At 45.0% G+C, this 20523-nt stretch overlaps 1 protein-coding gene across 1 annotated transcript; it reads left to right on the forward strand.

The window, feature by feature from the left end:
• The first annotated feature begins 16702 nt into the window (after positions 1–16702).
• SPRR4 (small proline rich protein 4) lies at positions 16703–16927 on the forward strand. The gene has a single exon (XM_075540368.1). It carries the CDS (start codon positions 16703–16705, stop codon positions 16925–16927), a length of 225 nt encoding a protein of 74 aa, XP_075396483.1.
• Positions 16928–20523: the final 3596 nt, after the last annotated feature.

Consider the following 20523-nt stretch of genomic DNA (forward strand, 5'->3'; position numbering starts at 1 on the left):
AGACTGTGTGTTCATTCTCAGCACGGGCTCCGCCACACAGCACCCTCCCCGAGAGCCCCTGGACTACCTGAGGAGATAGAGCATCTAGGTGTTTCACAGCGTGTTCTTTGTTCTTTCACTAGCAGTGCCTTGTTAAGGTAGTGATTCTCAAAGGAATATATAGGAGGGTCTTCACTCAGGTATCGCGTTGTCTAGGACAATCTTGGTGAACCTAAAGATAATAGCAGCATTGAAGATGTCGAAGGAAGGGGCAGTGTGTCGATCTAGGAGTCAAACCAAGGGTTGGCATCCAGCGATGACAGAGTCAACTGTTAAGCATTGTGCAGGTTTCCCGAGCATACTATACTTACCTAGCCTGGGAAGGATCACACCGCTCACCACCACCTGGTCCCTTGTCTCCCAGGCCCACTGTGGTCTCCCCAAGGCCTGGCTCAGGCTCAGGCACCCATCAACCCTCTGTAACATAGGGTTTGCACGTTACTGGTAAAGTACCTACAGAGTGAGCTACAGTGGGCTTCAGGAGAAGTGTTTTCACATTAGGCTACAGGCTGGGCACACTATGCAGAGTCTATAATTGAGGTCTATACCCTGTGTACACACACAGTGTACATTAATTCTCTGCTCAGCAAACCCTCTCGTTCTTCCCCTGCCATGAGTGTGTCATTCACTGACCCCTGAAAGAACCACAGTGTGCTAACCGAATCCTGCCCTTTCCAGAGCTTGGCAGATGCTGTTGGGAAGCATAACGTACACTCGGCTTAATGAGGGGCGGCAATGCGACGCGGTGCTAAGAGTTCAGCATTTCAGACGCACTGACATGGGCTTGAAATCTAGCCCAGCAATTTACCAGATACATGACTTTGAGTAAGTTGCCTTACCTCTCTGGGCTTCAGATATCTCATTTGCAAAATAAAAAATAACGTTTCTTCACTTCTAAGGGTGGGGCGACAATGTAAAGAGCCTTATATCTTAGATAGTGCCTGGTAGGTAATTAGAAGTCATTACAGTGACAGCTTCTCTCCTTCCCTCTTCAGGTCTGTTTCTGGCACCCTGTCCTTCTCTATTTCCCATGGCCGTGGTCTCTGAGTGCTGTAGATGATTCGCTCTCAGCAACTGACCAACAAGGTTGTGGTTCCCATCCATCCAGGAAGACTGGCAGTAGCAACCTACTCCTGGAAAACCAGCCTCCTGTAAACTCTATGGGAACAGTCTGACTGTGAAACACAATGGGGTGTCGGGACTTGAAATCAACACGACAGAGCAAGGGGCTCTTTTGGGCTGACTCGGGAGCCCTGGTGGTGCAGTGGTTATACATTGGGCTCTGATTCTTATGGTTGGCAGTTTGAAACCACCAGCAGTACAGAGGGAGAAAGACTGGACAGTTGTGGTCTCAGAAACCCAGACACTACGCGTCAGGACTGACTCGAGGTCAATGAGTTTTGAGGTTTTGGATTTGGTGCTGATTCAAATGAGTCAATCAATGCCCATTTCAAACCCCACTGATATCTATCCCTGGCCAGGGAATCATGGGTGGGCATTGGCTTGATTGGATACATAGTTTGTTCCTCTCTCCTGGTCAAGCTTGAGAAGCCGTTGGCATTGAGAAGAGCCCTGCTGGTTGGGGACCTCCTGACCCTTCACTTCTCTGCCTATAAGAGGAGGATAAGGGTCACTCGATCTCTGCCGGGCCTGCCCTCTCTGTGGGTCTCTCGCAACCTTCTAAGGGATGCACGCTTTAAGCCCCATTAAAACTGGAAGCTGTTGCACTAGCTTGGCAGCCTCAGCAGGTGGCACTCTGCCCTAACTGCCTAGGGGCCAGACTTAAGTTGTGGTTTGGCACAATGTCCTGTGGCCAGAGTGAGGGAAAGGGTGGTTTGTTTAACTTCCCATTCACTACCAGAAAGACATTTATAGGAAAATATTGTTTCCTCACCAGCAGTTAGTCTTGTCATGCACTGTGTGAATCCAAGGTGCTTCCTCTATGTCCCTTCTTCCATCTTCTTCCAGCCTCCACACCTGTGTCCACAGCTACGTACACAGAGGCACGCACGGCCATGGGCACCTGTAAACACAGGACCATCGTCCTTACTGTTACTTGCTACTTAGTAAACAGATGTAAGCATCCACTTTTCCTTTAGTCAGTCTCCACCAGAAGTAGAACGGGAGTTTCCTTAGGAAAACCCAAACCTTTAGTAACCCAGTATGGCAACCAGAATAGGATAGGAAAACAGGGAGGCCCAACTCCCAGGTGGTTATTTCTCATTCACCTACAAGCCCATTGAAGGTCAGCAACTCAATTAGACTTTGGAATCCTGGGTAATAGCAAAGCTTCTTTGGCGAGCCTGACCAACCTTCATGGAATAGGACAAAGACGGTGTAGTGAGTCGTAGGACTTAGAGTTTATATTTTTATTTATTAAGCAAGTCACATATGCAGGCTTGCCATCATCAGTGCAGTTGGGGGATAGATGTTCTTGGGGGGGGGGGGTTGGTAGACAACAAAAACCATTATAAACCATCACAGAATCTAGCTTGCAAAGGTAGAGATTTTTACATTATATACTCTTTGGAATTGTTGATCTCACTGCTACTTTCTTTTGAACTCTATCATCTTGGCAACCCAAACAATCTTTGTTGAGTGTCTCCTCGTGCCAAGGTTTGCTCAGGCACCGAGTAGGACACACAACCAAGAATGAAGAAAATAGACCCCTGTCTTCTCGGAGATAACCATCTCGTGAGTAAGCACAACACGGATTGAAAATAAACATCACCGAAGGTATATTTGACCTTGGCCAGCATAGAGGAACCAAGTGTACAAAGACGTGAATGCCCCGGTGATGGGTAATAAGCGTATCTCTAAGATCTCAAAGAATGGGAGCCCTCTATCAAAACCACACATCACGAGAGTCTACATTCTTTACAGACTGTCTGCACTGAGCACATATTTGAGAGTTTGAACAAACAGGAGCTGCGTGTCTATTGCAGACCAGGCCCAACACAGCAACTCCGTGGGAGGAAGACCTGGCAACCTGCTCCCGTGAAGATCACAGCCCCAAAGAAAACCCTTCGGTGGAGCTTCATTCGATCAGCTGGGATTTCTGAAGGTCGAAGTCCACTCAGGGGCACCTAGTACCAGCAACAGCAACACCACACAGGACTCAGAGGTCCTAGGGAATGAACCTGCCCTCAGGAAGGGCATCTAGCAAACCCATAATGGAAATTTGCCAGGGAAGACGTTTAGTAGCTTCTGAGCACGCTATTCAGGCACAAACTGCTTTTAGGTAATTCAGGTAGGAGTGACGTGGTAGGAAATGAAAATGAGAGTACATTAGTAATAAAATAAAAATAATAAAAATGTAACCAATAAATAGTAATAGAAGTGTGAAAAATTCCATCATGACTGACAGTAGGGGCTGCGTAGTCTTTCTACAGAGAAAAGGAGACACGTAGGGCAATTGGATAGAGAAGAGAGTGGACGTGTGTTCAGAGAGGGGCCAGACCTGAGTATGAACGTTTTTTTTTAAAACCACATCAGCCAACATGGACTCTATCCTGAGTCCTCTCAGGAATCGCGGAAGGGTGTAGGCATGGAGGTGGTTTGGTTTCTATTGATATGTGTATTGTCCTGCCCTTTCTCTTCTCAGTCATCTCAGAAATGAGTACAGGGTCAAATGTCTAGGTTGTATATAGTCAACTAAGGGCAAGGCCAGTCCCCATCACAGGGTACTGTGTGACATCTCAGTCATTGCTGGACATGGTCTGAGGTCTATTCTGGAAGCCGTTGCATGCGACTTTCTACTGTGATTTCCCCCAAAGAAAGCCTCCGTGGTCAGAGGGTCAGAGATCAGGGCACTGAGTGGACAGACGGGTCACACTAGCATCATCTGCTAATCTGGTTGTTTGGTTTGGTTCCCTATCTGAGCCACCATCACAGAAGACTCCTTACTCTGACCTGAAGGAAGAACTGAACCTCAGCTGAGGCTCTCTATCCCTAGTGTCCAAAGCTCAGGAAAAATCAGAGTTTCCAGTGGAAAATGCCATCACTGAAAATGTCCTAATGCCCCAATCGTCTTTTTTTTTTTTTAAGAAAATGAGTACTTTTCCACCATGACTGCCTCTAGTTTGTGTTCAGATGAGTCCTCACGTGCTGAGTTCAGTCGACCAGGGACTCCTAAAGAAAAAAGAAAATTAAGAATTGGTCGTCCAACTCAGTTGGCCGGTTGCACAGTGATCTAGCCAGTTAATCAACTACCTTGCCAGCTCATTTCTTATTTATGAACTCACTTATCATTCCTTCCTTCACTCAATAGTTCACTGACTCACTCGCTTAGTGATAAAGAATGGACCACCCCTTCACCAACTGGCTAGTCTACCAGTACCAATGCTTAGTAGGTTGGAATGTTTAGCCTGGCACCGATGCTTAGTAGGTTGGAAGTTCTGTCCTGAACATCCTTCCTGCCCTTAAGGAACTTGCCCTTAGGCTCTGTATAAAGGAAATCTATCAATATATAAAACAACCAAGTACCAAGTCCCCTCTTTTATCAGTAATGCATGATTCTGGTTTAGATACTTAGGGTTGAGGGATCTGAGGACAAGGTTTGGGCCCTGTATAAACAGAGGTGGACACATGGAAAGAGTGACAACCAACCTAAGTTGAAAAGATGAATTAGTCCAAAAAGCATATTGGAGCTTCATGGCTTCTGACTGTAAGGCCACTGTAGCTTTATCATTCATTCCACACATTCATTCATTAAACTATTTCATTTATTCATTATTTCATGCACCCATTTGTTTATATTTATGGAATGGAAATAATAGGTCATAATTGTGTTTAGCTAGGACTCGTGTGTGGGAGGGGGCATGGTTAGATCATAAAGAGGTGGATATAGGATAAGGATGAAGAAGCTTCTGTTATCATGAACTTGACCTTGGAAGTAAGATAAATGCATGTGTTTACTGTCACAATGATGTCACTTTGAGGACTAAGGTGCGCCTGACCCAAACCGTGGGATTTTCAATTACCTCAATTTGAATTATGGTTCATTTGAGTGATGATACTAGTGAAGAATATTGAAATTACTGTGGAAGAAGTACAGCCAGAATGCTCCTTGAAAGCAAGGATGGTGAAACTGCCTCACGTACGTTGGTCATGTCGTCAGGAGAGTTAGTCGCTGGAGAAGGACACCGTGCTTGGGAAAGTGGAGAGACAGTGAAAAAGAAGTTGGCCCTTGATTAAAAGGATGAACACAATATCTGCAACAAGGAGGTCAAACATAAGAACAATTGGGAGGAGAGCACCGGGCCAGGTGGTGTTTCAATGAGTCAGAACTGACTTGACGGAGTCTAACAACAACAACACCTACATGTGCAAGGTGAACAATATGCAGGGAAGATCAAAGAAGAATGGCTGCATTTGATTTAAGATTTTGGCAAAGAACCCTGACTGCACCCTAGACTATCCGAAGGATGAACAAATCTGTGGAGGAAGAAGTGTAGCCAGTATGCTCCTCCGAAGCGAGAGTGCTGAGACTCCTCTCACACGCTTTGGACGTGTCATCAGCAGGGAAGGCCCCTGGTGGTGGAATGCTTATCAGTTGGGCTATGATCGGAAAGGTCAGTGGTTCAAAATCACCAGCCGCTCAGTAGGAGAGAGACAGGACTTTCTATCCCTGTTAACAGTTATACTCTCAGAAACTCAGAGGCAGTTCTGCTCTTTGTCCTGTAGGGTCACTGTGAGTTGGCATTGACTTGATGGCAGTTAGTTTGGTACTTTTCGTTTTATCAGAAGGACCCGTCTTAAAGGAAATGTACCATGTTTTGGTAGAGTGAAGGGTTGGCAAACAAAAGCAACAACAAGGAAGACTCAGGATGAGATGGATTATCCAATGGCGACAACAGTGATCGTAATGACTGTAAGGATAGTGCAGGACAGGCTCGCTGTGAGTCCACACTGACACATGGCACCTACCACAGCGCGCGCGCGCACACACACACACAGTCAGTCAAAACACGAGGTGAAAAATGTTTCTCCACGGAGATAGGTCTCAACAAAAATCTCTGGATGTTGAGAAAAGGAGGAAAATACACCTTTAAGGGAAGGATTAGGGAAAGAAGTGATGGAATAGGAAATATTTAAGAAGGTTTCTGAATATTAGTTTGGATTTTACCGGGATACTTGCGGCCGTAGGAGCCAGTCTGGGAAACAGTAATATTGCTTGCTTGGGTTGTATTAGGGAGCATCGCTGTGGTTGTCAGGGGTCTTCCAGGTGGCTCAGACTCAGCAGCCCAAACCGTCTGGTCCGGCACTGTCCACACAATGGTGCTTATGTTTGGACCCATGGTTGCGGCCCCTGTGTCTATCTATCATGTCCAGGACCTTCCTTTTGTTCGCTGCCATCCTACGTTACGAACATGAAGTCCTTCTCCAGGAACCGCTCACTCCTGATAATGTGTCCCAAGGCCAAGTGTGTGAAATGAAGTCTCACCATGCTGGTTCCTAAGAAGCACGCTGTTTGCTCTTGTGGTGTCCATGCATGGTACTTGTAACACTCTTCGCAGGGTCTTCTCTGTCACGTTGTGGCACGGTGGTGGCTTGTGTCTTGTGGCGAGGCTAGAGGCTATGGCATCGGCGTTTCAGATACCAGAAAGGCCACCCGAAGTTAACAGGTTTCAGCAAAGTAACCAGACTCAAAAAGAGACTGCAACGAGAGAAGCTGTCTGCTTCTGACGGATTCATTAGTGACCAGCTTAGGGATTCTTTGTCAAACACTGAAAACTTCAAACCCAGAAGCGGAACCCTGTCAGAGACAGCGCCAGCAGATGAGCCCCTCGGCTGGGAAAGCACTCAGAAGAAGATGGACGAAGAGCCGCCGCAAAGGACGGTTCACCCTAATGAAGTGGACGGCGTGCAGTCTGAGGGACTAATTAACACCCAAGGGACCTTCACTTGTTGAAGAGGCACCACTCAAAACGACAAGAAGCCGTGGAACTCATCCATCGGTAATTAGAACATGGTCTGTAAGAAGGATGGAGCTAGGAAAATGGAAATTGTCGAAAAGGAAATGGAATGCAAAAGATCCACGGGTCCTCAAACTACCGCCCGCGGGCCACATGTGGCCCGCCGAGGATATTTATCCAGGCCACCGGGTGCTTTTGCCCCATTTGTTTTTTAACTTCAAAATAAGATCTGTGCAGTGTGCATAGGAATTTGTTCATAGGTTTTTTTTAAAAAAAACTATAGTCCCGCCCTCCAACGGGTCTGAGGGACAGTGAACTGGCCCCTGTTTTAAAAGTGTGCGGACCCCTGATAGGCATTAGTGAGCTGAAATGGACTGGCATCGGTGGGAGCTCAAGTAGAACTGGATGTCTGTCAGGTTGTGACAGATCCTGTACTTCTCCAAGTGCTTGGCTTACTCTCCCTCACAGATCCTAGCAGAACTGCACCCTGCTGTAGGCTAAGGCAGGGACGGTGGCTGCCTGCCACATGCAGCCACTTAGCCCTCTGACAGCAGACACCACTAATCAATTAAGGCATTCTCTCTGGCTGAGCCTGCACTCAGCCTCGGTGTTCTCAATTCCCGGCTAATCCCATTATGATGAAGCGTGCTTGTCTTCCCTCACCTCATCAGAGTTCTAGAACTTGAGGTCCCAGTGGGACCTCAGAAATTATTCTGGTCAATTTGCATTAGAGAAGAGGACAAATTTTATTAAAAAATTAGGACTCCCCTAGCTTCTGAGGAATGTGCCATAGTAGAACTGTTTCACTACCCCCTCACCGCGTCCCCTGTGTCTCTCACGACAGTCATCTTGTCATGTCCCAGAAATGAATGAATAGTATTTCAGCTCCATCTTACATTCATTGAGACAGAACCCAGCAATCTTCCCAGAGATGCTTCATCCCATGCCTCCACTGCCTGCATCCAAATTCCACAGCTAACAGTATACGTATATTCAACTGGAACTAGATTCTCACCGGGTTCAGGACTTTGTTTTTCCCTTTAAGACACTCATATGGCTGCCAAGACTCTTCTACAGGCACAAGATCGTGGGAAGAGGCCTGGAGGGAGGAGGCAAATTAATCACACATTTCTGGAGCTTGGTCTTCTCCCTCCTCTCCATAGGACTGCTTTTAATATTACTACACAGAATAGAATGACTAGCATGATTATCTTATTTTCAAATAGATAAATTCGAGGATGAAATGATTCATGTTCCAAATGGATTCCCCACATTGATAAAAGGTCACAAGACATAGTTCTTTAAGCAGCATCTGTTACAGTGTTTGTTGACAGATCATTAAGTAATTAATGGAGGGAGAAACTCAAAACTAAAATATTTTTAGCCATGGCCACTCACTAAGTATCAACCAGAAATGAAGATTAACCACATACAGAATGATTTTTTAAATTTTAAAATGGAAATGTCTCTTGCTCCGTTTAAAATACAGGAACCATGGCAGTCCCGGGTCACCTGTCCTCTCTGCGGTCTTCCTCGCTGAAGCCTGCCTTGATTGGTCAAGAGCTCATCTTTCTGCTTTGTGTCTGTTTCATTCTGGGAAGTAGCATCATAATTCCCTGCCATGTCCCACAGGAGATATTCACAGCCCATCTTTTCCCCAAAGCCCAAGGACAAAAGTGTCCGGGTAGAGAGAAGAGTCTGGAGAGAGAGTTAAAGTGCAGTCCTGGTCCTGGGAAGACCGCTTCCCTGTGCTCAGTTCTCTGCGGCCCAGGCATCTCATTGTTTGCCAGCAGGGTGGGGCTAAGGTTTCTCAAGCATTAACTCTTCTTCACAAACGAGTCCTGCCTGTGCCCTCCCTCCCCTGAAAGTCTCACAGGCACACACCTGCTCTCAGGTGTCTGCTTCCTGGAACAGACAGACACAGAGCCCGGCTTCCTTCTTTCAGCAGAACACGGTGGTCCTTTGAGAATGAGAACGCAGATGAAGAAAGCTCAATATTGACCATAAGAGACCCATGGTTTGGCCAGGGTGGAGGGCTGAGTGAGAGAGGCTACACCACCACCATTCCACAGAGCCTCCCAGGAGCAGACTTGCCCAGGCAGTTGGTTTGAGGGAAATGTTAGAGGAGGTTCAGGAAGTCTCCTCTTCTCCTTTAAGAGAATAATCCACTTCCTCGGGCAGCCAGGGTGCCTGAAACTGAACCATGAGATATTTAAAAGACTTAGAGCCACGGCTCCCTCTAGATTCTAGATCCAGTGCCTACTAGAGTCACAGTTTTCTCATCTATAAAATAAGAGAGTGAATCAAAAGGTACTACTCAGTTTCCAGAATGGGTTTATTCCAAGCAAATAACGGGCAGCCGCAGACCAGCTGTGTCAATAAAACACTTGTCTTGGTCTTGGAGTGCCTTCAGAAAATGTGTGTTCCAAAGAGTGGCTTCTAAGGATCTGAATCCTTGCCAGAGAGGTGAGCTCAGAGTTATGGCAGCTTCCTTTCAATTCCAAAGGAATGAAACTGATAGATTTTCTTGAAGGATATAGATCGATCATGAAGGCTTATTATGATGAATTTTTAAGACAATTGAAATCTGAATTGGTAAGAAAAGGCCAGGGAAGTGGTGCTGAGGTATTTTTTTAGATCACAACAAGGTACCTCCTCCTTGTTTGAAGGTATCAAGAGCTGTGCTCTGAGAATTTCATTGTGAAAACGTATCCCAGGCTACAGTTCTTATCTTACCCCTTCAGACCTTACCCCTTACAGTTCTGATCTTACCTCTTCCTTTTTGTTCCCCAAATTCTAAGGACATTTAAAAAGAGCACAATTTGAGTCCCTGGAGGATGGCCAAACAGCCACTTTAATGTGATGTAAATCTAATGTGATGCACCATCTTCAGAGGTGCATAGATCCATGAACAACAGCTTTTTGTAACTATCCTTTTCACTTACCCTTGAATGTAATATTACCTTTCTGCACAGAATATTATAAAACCTGTACATGAAAGTGCTGTACATAGAATATTGCCTAATAAAAACCCATGCATGCTTGGCAGAGTTGGGGAGAGGAACCAGTTACAAGCTCTCAGAGAAAAGAGGGAGAACCAACTGGGGGGAAGGGGATGTACACATGAGCCACACAGGAGAGCCAGGCAGAAAGAGAGGAAGGAAGCCAGAGCAAAAAGGGGTGGAGATTTTTGTCTGTCCATCTAGGATAACCAATCTGAGGAGAAAACAATGGGGCCGACAGCTCCGGAGGAACATAGGAGAGGAGGAGGTGGGAGAAAGGGAGGGGGAAATCAACAAACCCATGGACAAGGGAACAATAAAAGAACTAAAATCGATGGCAAGGAGAGTGTAGAAGGTCTGACGGTGTTTGAGCAAGACCAATGTAGCCGAGAGAAAGTACTGAGAGTTGAATGAAGGTCAAACATGATAGAGGGACAGGAGGAAAGTCAAAAGGAAGAGAGCTAAAAACTAGGAGGCAAAAGACATTTATACAGCTATAAATATAGGCATGCTTATATGTAAATGTACTAATATATAAGAGTAGAGCTACAGAGCTATATACAAATATTTAAATATTAAGTGTTAAGGTAGTCGACCGGCATTGAGTTGCTACTCAAGTACTCCCTCAACCCAAGAACACTTTGTTCTAATAAACTGGCATTTTGTGGTGCTCACCTTCCCAGCATAATAGCTGAAGCCAAAATGGGTGCATAAGCAAATGTGGTGAAGAAGGCTGATGGTGCCCGGCTATCAAAAATTATAACATGTGGGGTCCTAAAGACTTGAAGTTAAACAAGTGGCCATGTAGCTCAGAAGCAACAAAGCCCACATGGAAGAAGCACACCAGCCTCTGTGATCACATTGGACATTCCCTCACAGAAGGGTCACAAGGAAAGAATGAGCAGCCAGGGTGCAGCACAGCACCAATGGAATACACATTACTCTAGTTCTTTAATGTTTCCTCCCCTCCCCTGCCCCACCCCCATATCATGACCCCAGTTCTACCTTATGAATGAAGCTAGACCAGAGCATGTACACTGGTGCAGATAAGAGCCCTTGACACATGGTATCCAGGACAGATAAACTCCTCAGGAACAATAATGGGAGTAGTGATACCATGAGGGTAGGGAGAAGATGGGGGGAGGAGGGAGAAAATGGGGAACTGACTATAATGTTTGAAGTATTAACATCCCTTCCCCCAGGGAGATGATGAACAGAAATGTGAGCAAAGGGAGACAGCATACAGTGTAACATATGAAAATAATAATAATTTATCATTTTTCAGGGGTCCACCTAGGTGGGAGTTTGGGGGAGAGAGGGAAAAAAGAGACTCAAACAGAGAGAAAATGTTTTGAAAGCAATGATGGCAACATTATATACAAATGTGTTTGATACAATTTATGCATGGATTGTTACAAGAGCTATAATAGCCCCCAATAAAATGATTCATTAATAAACGTATATGAAACATTTTCTTTATGATTATAAAAACACATAGAGTATGGATATTGGGGAAGAAATTAAATTTTAAATAAAGATTTAAATAAATTAAATTTATTTTAAAATAATTGAAGTAATACAATACAGTAAGAAAGACCAAAAAATAGGTAGAGACTATTAGAACCAAATTCCTAATATTGTTATCAACGTGGACTTTTGTGAAGAAGCTGCCTACTGGCCCTGTCACTCAGGCTGACTGAGGAAAGTCATGAAGGAAGAAAACCTGCTCTCCAACCCTGTCGTTCGTATAAAACCCTTCGTGAACTTGAGTAAGGCATGCCCCCACACTGCGTCTCAGCTTCCTTGTCTTCAAAATGAACATAATGTAAAAGAAAAAAAGTATATAAAGGGGCCCAAAGGGAAGCTGAGTTCCATAAGAATACCAGCATGCTGTTTACCTGTGTTTTATTGACTATGCAAAGGAAGCACCAGTGCGGCTCAGAATAAACTATGGATAACACTGAGACAACAGGACTCCCAGAACACTGCCCTGGGCTCCCGTGGAACCTGTGCCTGGACAAAGGGACCAGAGAATGCTGCATGACTTAAAATCTGAAAAGGTGTGCACTAGGGTTGCATCCTTTCACCATACTTAGTGCATCTGTACGCTTCACAAATAATCCAACAAGGCGGGCTGTTTGTAAATGACGTCATGAGGATTGGAAGATGACTTAGCAACCAGTAGTATACAGATGACCCAACTTGAAGTCCTTGCTGATGATAACCACAGTGAACCTCACAGTCAATGGGTTGATTCCTACTCATGGTGACCTGGCATGCTTAAAAGACTGACTGCATGTAGGTCTCACTCCTGGCCACTCCCAGCCCTTTCTCTGAGATGAGACTTGTTTTACAAGTAGAGGTTTATCACTACAGGTTAGGTTGTTGCCCCCACACCAAGCAACGACTATTTATTGGCAAAGTAAGAAGCACAGGTTATTTACTGACAAAGTGAAAAGTTAGTTGGGACTTGGAGGGAAGGAGGATTAATTTTTTATTTTAGAGATATGATTGCAGATGCCACGAAGGGCAGTCATTGATATCAACTTGAACTCACTGCTATCGAGGCAATGCTGTAGAAAGTCCCCCGCGGGTTCTGAGACCCTAAGTCTTTGTGGTGTAGAAAGTCTCCTCTTTCTCCGGAGAAGCGGCTGTTTTCAAACTGCTGCCCTTGCACTTCATAGTCCAACATGTAACCCGCAGTGTGTACACCACCAGGGATCCTCTCCATTCTCTGTTTTTCTATTCATACACAACACACACACGAGTGTCATAAGTGAATAGAAATACACATACAATAGTATGATAGTAACTTCTAGGTCCCAGGCTTATGAAAATGCTTTCATTCAACGTTTTCTTGCTTGCTATTTTCCTTGGGGAGTTCATTTAAAATGAGAATACGGGAATAGTGGAAGGGAAGCGCACAGGCGACCAGGTGCCGGTCTTGGTAACAGAATGGAGACGTTGGAAAGCAGTCTTACATTCATTCACACAGTAGAAAGGTTTGGGAGATGTTGAGGGAGGAGATCTGAAGGGGAAATCTCAGGGAAGTGTTAACTTCTAAATTGGCCGACCCTTAAAATGAGCACTATTGGGTCTAGCGATGGGAGCACGGAGAGTTCAAAAAGTTCATGGAGAAATGGGATTCAAAGGCAATGGGGATTTTCCACGCATCTTGGACAGCGCTTTCATATGATAGGCAGCTCAGAGAAGAGAATGACAGTCACTTGTTCTCTGTAGAGATGTCGGTCACTGTGAGGGAGGGGAAACAAGCCCTGGCCTGGGGGCCCCAAACAACTGCACCCCCACTCAGGTGTGCTGTTCAGATGGTCAGTGGGATTCTTTGGACTGAGTTCTTAAAGCTGTAGAGTCATATTTGAATGATCTGGCAGAACTGTCATGACAGTGAAATGAGATAAAGGTAATAGTACATGCATGAGACATCCACGCCACTTCAAGGCAACAGTACACTTTGCTCTGACAAGGACCAGGTTGAGCACAGAGAGGCCTCCAGTTACGCAGTTAGGTTTAGGGATGTGGTCCAGAGGTGGGTCAGCCTCAGAGCGGCTTTGGTTTCACCTATTTATCCTGGCATTTAGCACGGCCTATCCAGTGAGCCACTCTGCTGCTAGGGCTCCCGGTGCAGATGGGGCTCAGTTAAACTTTCACACCTTATCTCGGTTTCCCTTTTGACTGATGTGTAAGTTGTCCTATTTTTAAATTACTTCCTGCTTTTCTGTGGATTGAGGTTTTTCTGTTTTATTTTGCTATTATTTTTATTTATTTATTTGGTATGAATTTTTATATGAAATTCAGGATAAGTAAATCTGTAAGACTATAACTAGATTCATAGTTTCTTGGGGCTATTACAAGAGATGTTGGGAACAAATGAGGAGCTAATAACAATGAATCTAGAAATTAAGAAAAGAATCTAAAATTATTTGTGGTTGTGACATTGACATTGAGTAAGGGAGGGCTTGGGAGGCAGGGGAAAAATGAGGAACTGATACCAAGGGCTCAAGTAGTAAGAAACTGTTTTGAAAATGATGATGGCAACATATGTACAGATGTGCTTGACACAATGGATGGATGGATGGATTGTGATAAGAGCTATAAGAGCCCCCAATAAAATGATTTTTTAAAGTATTGTATGTGATATATATCAACAACAGTTTTTAAAAGCTGTCCAGTTAAATATGACTTTCAGATGACATTACTTTTTTTAGTATAAAAGAGTCTCATGTAATATTTTGAATCCACTTATTCTAATTTCTTGTTGTTTATCTGAAATTCAAATTTACCTGGGTAGTATTTTATTTTATCTGGCAAGCCTAACTCAGAAGCCAAATTCTATCTCACTCTCTCCACCCACCACTAACACCCATCAGTTGCCCACTTCCTAGTAAGTAGAAGGGACACAGCATCATCATGTTGTTTAGGCTTGGGAAGTCATTCCGGTTATCTTCTATTAGTGCTTAGTCTCATAAAATATCATGTCAAAGGTTCACATGAGAAAGAGAAACAGCTTGTCCCTGTGTAGTAAAGTTGGGTTTTTGTTGCTAGGCTTTTGACTTCTACTTATAACGTTTTAGGGTCAGGACTCTTTGGCTTACTCAGATTAAATTTTAAATTTCACCTCTGCTATTTGCTACCTGTGTGAGCTTTCTTAGCCTCATTTTCCTCAACTGAAATCTGAAAAGTGGTAACAGTGATATTTTCCTTACTCGGACTGTGTGAAGGTAAACTGAAATAAGGTATATTAGGTGTACTATCTGTGACAAGTTCACTAAATGACAGGAGTTAACAGCAAAGATGATGTTCAGATTTTCACCACACCATCAAACTCCACACTTTCCTTCTCCCTCAACCTTCTTCAATGTTTTCTATAAGTCACAGTCTGAAAACAGCTCCTCAGCTTTGTTCTTGAGTCCTTGACTTTGAGAAAATAGTTGAGGTGGGTTAAGGCAATTCAGATAGACAGAGACTCAGAACTGCCTGTAAAGCGAGTTCCTGGGAGGAAGCGCAGGTGTCAGAAGTGGGTGAGGAATTCTTTGAGAGCCGGTCATCAAAGCCCCACCAGGCACCTGTGGCAGGTCAGAAGCCCTTCTAAAGGATGCCCCAGTGGGTGTCCCAGCCCTGCACTCATCGTGCTAGCCTAAGGTCCAGCTCACTGACTGGCAAGTGGAAACAATCCCATTCTCTTGCGCCTACTTACTGGCTTCTTCCATCTTCGGAGCCACCTTGAACCGCTAGGCCAAGTTCCTCTCCTCTTCTTGAGCAATAGAAGAAGTCACATAAACGCCCTGACCATTAAGATGATGTCACACTAATTGTTACTTAGGACATTCATCTCCATTCTGCACTGGGACTAGGTATGACTAATTTCCTGATTCTGAACCCTGCTGGTTCACAAGACGAGTTTTCTCACTATGGGGGATATTTAGAGCTGTAGGATTTTGTAGTAGTTCTGAACCTCCTCTCAAGTTTTCTTATCCTGACCTGGTCATCATAGGAAAGCTTTGCCCAACACTTTTTTGGTTCCCAAAAAACAAGATATAGGAATTTATTTTCTATTTTCATTTGTGGCTTCACTCTTCCAATGGCCACTCCTGGCTTCCCGGGGCCCATGATTTTGTTACAAGACCCGATGATAGAGTAGGTTATGCTTTGAGCAACTGTCTAGAAGGTCAGTGCTTTGAAAGAAAGATGAGGCTTTTTCCTCCCATGAAGCTTTACAGTATCATAGCCCCTCAGGGGCCCTTCTACTCCATCATGTAAGGTTACTATGAGTCAGAATCCACTCGAAAACAGTAAGTTTGGATTTGTTTGCTTTGAATTTGGGGGGGATGTTGTTAGTTGCCATAGAATTGATTCTTACTCAAAGAGACCAATGCCAAGACCATAATTCAAAGGCCTCAACTCCTTGCCTACAGAAAATGAGAGGGAGACTCCTGTCAGAGCTGGAGAGGTCGTAGAGGTCTTCTGGCACATGGCAAATGTCTATCTAGAACCCAGGATGCTTCCTTGCCAGTGCTCTCTATGAACCATGCTTCCTCTTAGCAAATATCTTCCTCTGGCTTCTTTGCCCCCAGCGAGCCCTTTGGTTCTTGAAGCCCCCAGCACTCCTTAGAGTGTTGGAACCATCGTTCCATCACCACACTGATTGACCTGCCTTAGCATACCCTGGTGAGTCAGGTGAAACAAGGATTACATGTCAGGCCGCCGAGTTCCGGGTTCAAGCCTTCTCCAATCCCATCACTGGGACTTTCCTCTAGGTCTATCCTCTAGGACAGGGAGTGGTCCTGGCCTGCTTCTTATGTTCATCTACTCACATGCACACTCAGTGTCTGGTTATTCAGGGTAGCTAGTTTCCACTGCCCAGATCCATTAGTTAAGATGAATACCATCACCTTGTGAAATATTGTGTTACTTTCCAACTCTTAGCTCCGTAGTCCACCTTAGTTTCCTAGTAGACTATGATATAAATTATGCAGTTGTAAGTCAGGAACCAGGGGAGGACGAGGGAGGATAAAACATGAGCAGTGCACAGAAGGAAGAAGCAGAGGGAAGAAGACGGCAATGGCGCATGTTCATGCATCAATAAATAGCCAGCGAAGGCTATTAATCATATGCCATATCCTTAAGTGATGGAGGAAAATGCTCTTGGAGACATGTGTCAAGAGGGGGGGCCAGAAGTACACCTGGCATACATGTTCTCTTTCAGGTCCACAAGTTCCTGGAGCAATGTCTTCCCAGCAGCAGAAGTGCCCAGCCCAGAAGCCACAGCAGCAGCTGGTGAAGCAGCCGTATCAGCCACCCCCTGTCCAATGTCAAGAAGTGCCTGTACCCCAAACCAAGGACCCCTGTGCTTCCCAGGCCAGGAAACAAGCCTCACCCAAAGGCAAAACCATTCCAGCCCAGCAGACCAATCCACCAGCCCAACAAGCCCCCAAGAGTAAGCAGAAGTAAAGACAGACTGGGAATTACCATCTACCCGCCAGCTACCTGATGTAACTCTTTTTGCCTTCCCCCTTTGCCCTCCTCTTTCCTGGCATCCAATCGGGGATTGGAAGGTGTTTTTATTTTTGGTTTTGCCAATGCATTCATCATCTGACACATCCCCTTTCGCTAAGCCTTTGCCAGACACCAGCCTGAGGTTCTTCCAAGTAGGCACAAGAAAACGTCCATCCTTTCTAATATGCATCTTGACCAGAACTGTGCCTTGCTCCATGTCCCCAAATAAAAAAACAATATCTGGGGTTCTTTTGGGGATTCCACACTGATTAATAGAGGCACCAGAGGCTTATGCACAGACTTTGGCTCATTCCTGTCTCCTATGCCCTGCTCCCTGGGCCCCTCTCCTATTTCCTCTTCTAATAAATTGGCGCTTCGTGTCATTGGTTCCTAGTCTGATTACCCCTCCCCACTCCTAGTAGGTTCCATGATCCATTCATTGGTTTGGAGGGAATCTTCCAGGAAGGGATGCCTGAATATGGATGTGCTCAGAAGTCCACCCACCAGAGCTCAGTGACTTTCTGATAACTAACCAGAGGGGAAGATAAGATCCTGCCCCATCTCTAGGTAAGGAGTGGGGAAGGCAAGCCAAGACTAGTTAGCAAAAGTATGAGAAATACGTGCAAGTTATTCCCATTCAGAAAGGGCATGGGGTGGGGGTGGGGGAGACGTGTAGTTCCTACCAGTAGACGCCCAGTCCAATTGATGAATGCAGTCTTTGTCTCTTAAAAGTTGCCATTCTGAAAAGGGACACAAAGCACACATAAAGGACTTAAGAATTCTTCAACACTTTTCTAAAATTATATGCAAACACATTGATTTATTCATATATTCTTCATCCCTGTATTTATTAGCTTACTCATATGCTCATGTATTTACTCAGTCATCTAATATTTAGCCAGTTTTGCAAGTATAAGCAACTTAGCAAGTATGAGCAAGTCTATTGTATCACATGGGATTGCCATGAGTAAAAAAAATATCAACTAATATCTCCCTAAAATAAGTATAGTATGAGCTTGATTTTTCACTCTGAAATGCTAGCTTTTTGGAAAAGATCTTGAGATAGTCTATCCTGAGCATTAGGCTAAGCTTTAAAAATTAAGATCATTTTCTTATGCAAAGAAAAGCTGCCCCATGATGTCTATGTACAGAGAGTTTCTGAAGTTTAGATAGAGGGCTTGGTCAATTTGCAAACACCACCAGTTGCCACAGAGTCAGTTCTAGCACATGGCAAGCCCGTGAGTGTCAGCGTCGACCTGAACTAACTCCATAAAGTTTTTCAGAAGATCACCAGACCTTTCCTCCAGGTGCCTCTGGGTGAAGACTTATAGTCCGCCTTTCAGTTAGAAGCTGAGTATACGGGCTATTGGATCACCCAGAAGCCCTTTTGTCTCTGAGTCCAACTTTACAGGGCCTTGTGCGAGAAGTACTGTCTCTACAGCGGCTACTTCCTGATCCTGGTGTGAGGCTCGCTGCCCGAACGAGAAAGATGCAGTGAACCCCCAAGATGTAGAAAACAGATAAGGCTTCGAGAGGAAGATCCAGTGTGAGAAGAGCAACTCACTCCCCAGCTCGATTCTCTCCACACGAGCCTTATTCTCTCTTTGGGATTGGCTTGCTGACTTCTAGTTGCTCATGTTGGCAGCGGCAAGAATGCATGACTGGCTCACTTCGCATACTGCCCTGAGCAGACACGGGTTACTTTCTTCCCCATTCCCTTCACGTGCTCATCCTTAGCCGATATTTCCAAGTTGCAACGACTTAAAGGCTTATGGGTGTGCACAATGGACCGAGAAGCCCATCATAAACACACACAAGCACCATCGACGAATGCTTCTAGCTCCAGGAGCGCATCACAAGTGCCCCTCAGTTCCACCTGGACCTACTGGAATAGCTGTTCTTTGTGCCAAGGACGAAGGATGACGTATTTTCTCCATCCCGTGGCCCAATTTCCTTCTGCCCACATCCCAGCCAGGTGTTGTGAGTCTCATAGTTGCTATGTGTCATGTTTCTGTCTCCTCAGGAGGCTCTCGCTTTAAGGAGGGGCCCTGCCCAGTTCTGTTGTCAGTGCCTTCCAGCCCACGGGTCTCCTCTTCTGGTGCTTAGGCTACAATGTCCATAAGATTTTCACTGGTACTCCTGTCCAGACATAGGTCACCAAGCCCTCCTTCGTAGGTTTTAGTTTGCCACGGGAGAGGTTTGTATTTGAGGATAGCAGGGCAAAGCTTCCAGCAACACAGAAACACGCAAGACACCACAAGTACAACAAAAGAAGCGTTGAGTGGAGGATCAAGATGGTTGCCCACTCCACCCCATCCCACCGCCCAAAGAACTCACTGCCTTCAAGTCAGTGTGAACTCGGTGACCCTATAGGACAAGGGAGAACTGCCCCGGGGAGTTTCCCGAGGCTGTTGCTCTTTGTGGGATTAGTAAGACTGGTCTTTCTCCCAAGAAGTGGCTGGAGGTTTCAAACTGATGACCTTCTAGGTCTCAGCCCAACAGGTAACCATTATCTCACCAGGGCTCTCAATGTGATTAGAAAGGTGTAATTTATTCATTCTTGACTTCTCTTCACATAAATTGACATAATTTCAGAACCCAGAAGCATATTATGTATCTTTCCATTTGACTTTTCCATGGACCAAAGAAACAACTAGATGGGTCTCTCACAATTCGTATATATTCTAAAATGTAACAACCTAAGAGTGCTCTAAAATTCCTCCACAAGATCCAAAATGTAGTACAAAACCAGCTAATTCACCTTTACCCAGAAATATATTTCAACGGGGGTTCGTGTTAGGAGCCCTGACAGTGTACAATAATGTGCACCCTCTTCTTGTTTACTGACTTGGTGAGGTTCCAAAGACCAGGTTGTTATTGGGAAAATGATAATAGATGAAAAAGAAGAGTGACCACATCAGGTTCCAAAACGGAGGATGACCGCTTCATCACATATCTGCCAAATGACAACACAATGTAACTGCCAATGCTCTGAGAATCATGACACAAAACCACCGTCCGCAGAGCCAGTGTTCCTCTTGCCTCACACCTTGCTGGTGGGTATTGCCAGACTTACATGGTCAATACACAGACGAATCAGAAAGTGGATTGTTTTTACTACCATCACAAATGCAAAATGCCAGATCACAAGACAGTCGATAAACCTAGGTAGATGAGTACAATAGTGTCAGGATATAGTCGATCTTTAATAAGTGTCTGATCTTATTGTTTATCCTTGGGAAGGGAACTGCAAAATCATTGTTGTTCTGAGCCTTTGAGTGGATTCCAACCCCTCGTGCCCTTTCAGGACAGGGTAGAACTTCCCAATAGTGTTTCCAAGGCTCTGTCAGGTAAGCATTGAACTGCTAACCACAGCTTGACCGTTCTGAGCATGATAGAGATGAGACTATTGGTTTCTGTGGAGATTTGGACCCTTGGAAACTCTACGGAAGGTCGGTGATTAGAATGGACTCACTAACAGTGGGTTAATCTTTACAGCTGCAGACATCTTTCTGCTGAGAAGTGGCTTGTGGGTTCATGGTGCCAACCTT

This window comes from Tenrec ecaudatus, chromosome 1 (assembly GCF_050624435.1).
Source record: "Tenrec ecaudatus isolate mTenEca1 chromosome 1, mTenEca1.hap1, whole genome shotgun sequence".
Classification (NCBI taxonomy): domain Eukaryota; kingdom Metazoa; phylum Chordata; class Mammalia; order Afrosoricida; family Tenrecidae; genus Tenrec; species Tenrec ecaudatus.